Source organism: Somniosus microcephalus, chromosome 28 (genome assembly GCF_052327205.1).
Source record: "Somniosus microcephalus isolate GS21.2 chromosome 28, FLI_Smic_1.0, whole genome shotgun sequence".
In the NCBI taxonomy this organism is placed as follows: Eukaryota; Metazoa; Chordata; class Chondrichthyes; order Squaliformes; family Somniosidae; genus Somniosus; species Somniosus microcephalus.
In genome coordinates this window covers 14,807,222-14,811,378 of record NC_141014.1, presented here as the reverse complement: position 1 = coordinate 14,811,378, position 4,157 = coordinate 14,807,222, and the positions used below count along the sequence as shown (strand labels likewise).

At 50.0% G+C, this 4,157-nt stretch overlaps 1 protein-coding gene across 1 annotated transcript; it reads right to left on the bottom strand.

The window, feature by feature from the left end:
* Positions 1-780: 780 nt before the first annotated feature.
* LOC147098986 (histone H1.0-B-like) lies at positions 781-3,117 on the bottom strand. The gene has a single exon (XM_085969502.1). The coding sequence runs from the start codon at positions 2,932-2,934 to the stop codon at positions 2,383-2,385; it is 552 nt and encodes a 183-aa protein (XP_085825628.1). The 5' UTR covers positions 2,935-3,117; the 3' UTR covers positions 781-2,382.
* Between the last annotated feature and the right edge of the window lie 1,040 nt (positions 3,118-4,157).

Here is a 4,157-nt window from a genome sequence, read left to right as displayed (position 1 = left end):
TGTTAGGGGGGATTAAATACGTTGGGTTACAGGGATCGGGTGGGATATGTGTCGGTGCGGGCTCGATGGGCCGAAATGGCCTCTATCTGCACTGTGGGGTTTCTGTGATTATAACAGTGACGGTGGCATAGTGGTTAGCACTGTTGCCTCACAGCGCCAGGGACCCGGGTTCGAATCCGGCCTCGGGCGACTGTCTGTGTGGAGTTTGCACATTCTCCCCGTGTTTGCGTGGGTTTCCTCCGGGTGCTCCGGTTTCCTCCCACAGTCCAAAGATGTGCGAGTTAGGTTGATTGGCTATGATAAATTGACCCTTAGTGTTAGGGGGTTTAAATACGTGGGGTTACGGGGATCGGGTGGGATATGTGTCGGTGCAGGCTCGATGGGCTGAAATGGCCTCTATCTGCACTGTGGGGTTTCTGTGATTCTGTGACTGTACTTCATTGGCTGTAAAGGTGCTTTGGGATGTCCGGTGGTCATTGAAAGGTGCTATATAAATGCAAGTCCAAAGATGTGCGGGTTAGGTTGATTGGCCATGATAAAAAATTGGCCCTTAGTGTTAGGGGGGATTAAATACGTGGGGTTACGGGTTTACTGGGATAGGGCTTGGGTGGGATGGCTGTCGGTGTAGGGACCGGGTGCTAGGGTTTGGATGATCAGCCATGATCTCGTTGAATGGCGGAGAAGGGCCGAATGGCCTACTCCTGCTCCTATCTTCTATGTTTCTATGTTTTATCTCCCTTCCCACCCCACTGTACAAGACCTTGATTAACAACAGGCAGCTTCTTTCAGATCAAGATGTAGCTTTATTCATTATAAACATACGAAGGAACAGGGCACCCTATGAACGTACAATACAATTGTGTCCGCACGGCCATCCATTTACACTGTGGTGATTAAAGTTCATGGATTACACTCAGTCTTCCGATAGATTCAGATAAAAAATAAACACCATGGCATAAAATAACAGGAAATGGTAAGGATTACTTGCATCAATAAAAACATCATGTTTATTAAAAAACTTAAAGTGGAGTTTACCAGGAAAGAGCACACTGTGTAAGTAGGAATGTCCCAATATGGCTTTGATATACACCATACAATAAAATGCTTCAAAAAGAGATAAAGAGACATCATTAATGATAAATACAAACTGCTTGTGGGAGCGGGGGGACATCCTAATGATTAATAAAATAGTGATTAGTAAAAAATAAAGTATTATAACACAATCAGACACACACACATATCGCATATTTGGAGCCACGTTATAAAAGGGTGCCTTTCAGACGGGAAACGTCATATCTCTTTGGCCAAGTTTAATTGTGGTCTTGCAGATCTTGCTATTTTATTGCTAAATCACATGTGATTATTGCAATTTCCAGTTTGCAATGAACACAGGCCCTGCTCTACACGGAATGCCTCGCTACTCCCAAGCATCACTCCAGGTTGGGAGATCTCAGGGGACCCGAGCTCAGCCACTGTGTTCAAGCAGTCACTGCGCTGGGGATGTCGGGACGGTCTGACTTTTTTCACTATTTGCCAGCAGTCACCAATCTCTGCCTTTGTAGAACGTTCTTTGGTGCCCGTTTCTGCCTGTTCAAAGGAGTGCTGGCAACCTGGTAACAGTATCGCTCCTTGTGTGACATCTTACCTAGTCAGAGGCAGGCAGCTTTGTGGCTCAATGACGCACTGAGCTCACCAACCATCTCTGCCTCTCCATCAATGATACTGTTGAAACAAACTCAGATGGGCAATCATTTTTTGAAGAAAAAAAAAGATAAATCTCAAAATATGTACGCTACACCATTGGAAAATATGAGCATCATGGTAGAATTTTCAGAAACTAGCAAAGCAGTTCTAGCCCGTTTTAAAAGTCTAAAACAAAGCCCCTCGAAAAAGGTATTTTGAACATAAAGCTTGATCTTGTCATGACTGAACTATTAACTGCTGTGATCAGCAAATAAGATGCGTTGTCCATTAGTACAGTCTAGCTTTCCTCAGCCACCGTCTGTGGATTAGAAGCTTCGCACACACCCACACACACACACACACATACACACACTCTCTCTCTCTCTCTCCTCTCGACAGGCCAGTAACACAAGACCAAATAGCTCTGGAGGAAAGGCTAACCCCATGCAATGTACAACATTTGACATTTCTTGTCCGCAGTCCCGGTGTAACTATTTCGAACACATTAGATTACTACATACACTTTTTTTTAAAGCATAAGACACAAAAGAGTTCCTGACAAATTAAAAACAGTCTCCTTACTAAATTCAAAAAAACAGAATCTCTTTTTTAAACTGTATGTACACAAAGTTGCCGAAGAATTAAAACAAAAAATAAAGAGAACAGAAACCAGTCCGCATTTACATGCAGTGATCGGAATCACTTCTTTGCTTTCTTGGCTTTTGGTTTGCGCGGGGTAGTTTTCTTCACCTTGGCCTTGGGTTTGGTCGCTTTCACTTTCTTGGCCTTTTTGGGCGCGGCCACTTTCTTCTTTGCCGCCTTGGCTTTCTTCTTCTCCACCTTGGCCTTCTTCGCTTTGGGCGCCGCCTTGGCCGCCTTCCTCGCCGCCGGGGCCTTCCTGGGCGCGGGGCTCTTCTTGGGCGACTTGGGCGCCTTCTTGGCCGCCTTCTTGGGCTCGTCGCCCTTCACCAGCCGGAAGGAGCCGGAGGCGCCCAGGCCCTTGGTCTGCTTGATGACGTTGCCGCCGACCAGCTTGCGCAGGGCGATCTTGACCTGCGCATCCGCGTTCTCCCCCACCCGGTACTCGCTCTTGATGTACTTCTGGATGGCCTGCCGGGAGACGCCGCCCCGGCTGCTGAGCGCCTTGATGGCGGCGGTGATCATGTCGGTGTACTTGGGGTGGTCCAGGGGCTTCTTGGCCGCCTTGGCGCGTTTCGCCTTGGGGGCCGCCGGCGTGGAGTTCTCGGTCATGGCTCCTCTGCTTAGAGCTTTCAAAATTTGTTGACTTTATTGTGCAACACACAAAGAAAGAGGTCTCACTGGCCAGCACACTCTCTCTGTCTCTGTCTCTGTCTCCCCTTTTTTTTGCCTTAGTGCAAGAGTTGCACCTTTGCTGCTCCGGTTCTTCAGTCCCTTTCAGCACCTCGCGGTCTAAGGCTGGGAATTTGTAGCCCAGGCGCGGACCTGACTGAGAACACCAGCTGCTGGCAGCACCGCGGAAGCCAGAAATGGCGAGCGGGCGCTTCCATCTGTGTTTCTTGGCCGGGGAAAAGAGCCGGGGCGGGACCCTTGCCGCCGGCCGCCGGCCGGGACAGCCGTCTCCAGCGGCGGCCGCATCCCCGGGCCGGCGGCTGGCGCCAGAACGGGAGGCGGGCGGCGCCGGGGGACGGCGGCAGGGCGGCGAAACGGCGCCCGGACACGGTGGGCGGCGGCGAAAATCGGGATTGGGGCGCGAAAATCGGGCCAACGCCGGCGCCCCGACGCCCGCCGCCGCTACCAAGGCCGACTAGGATGGTCGGGCGAGCCGCCCGGCCGGGGGCGGCGGCGGGGGCCGGCTGCTCTTTGCAGAAATCCAGCCGGAGACCGGGACAACTAACACACGAAAACTCCGGCTCTGCCGCCATTGACTCCGTGACGTCTTCTCACTATTTTGTCTTTTTATGGTTAATTTTTTGCCCACTTAGGCAAAGTGGGGCGACGGGCGGCTGCTTTGAGGTTTGAAGGACACAATCCCGGGTCTTTGTAGCAATGGCTGGGCAACTTTGTAGCAATGGCTGGGCAACTTTGTAGCAATGGCTCTGCAACTTTGATACAAGTTTTTTCCCCAAACCCACTCTCCTCATCATTTGCAAACCTCACCTTTTTGCATGTGTGTGTGTGTTTGCAACAGGAGCCTGTAAAGCGAAGACAAGTTTTTTTATTATTGTTGGGATGGGGGTGTCTATTTTTGTTTGGTGCCCTGTCTTTGATTTCGGTGTTTAATCCCCTCCCAACACCAGCAAGTTTAAACCCCTTGTTGTACACATTCATAAGGCAACGTGTGCATTTGCAGTTTCATGGCTTGGCTGGGGCGAGTTGGTTATAACCCAATGCATCTGACCACCCACCCACCCCCTCCCAAAAAAAGCTGTTCAGCACCAGAGTTCAGTCGGTAGCATTGCATTTAAAAAAAAAAAAAAAGTTTTTTAAGATAG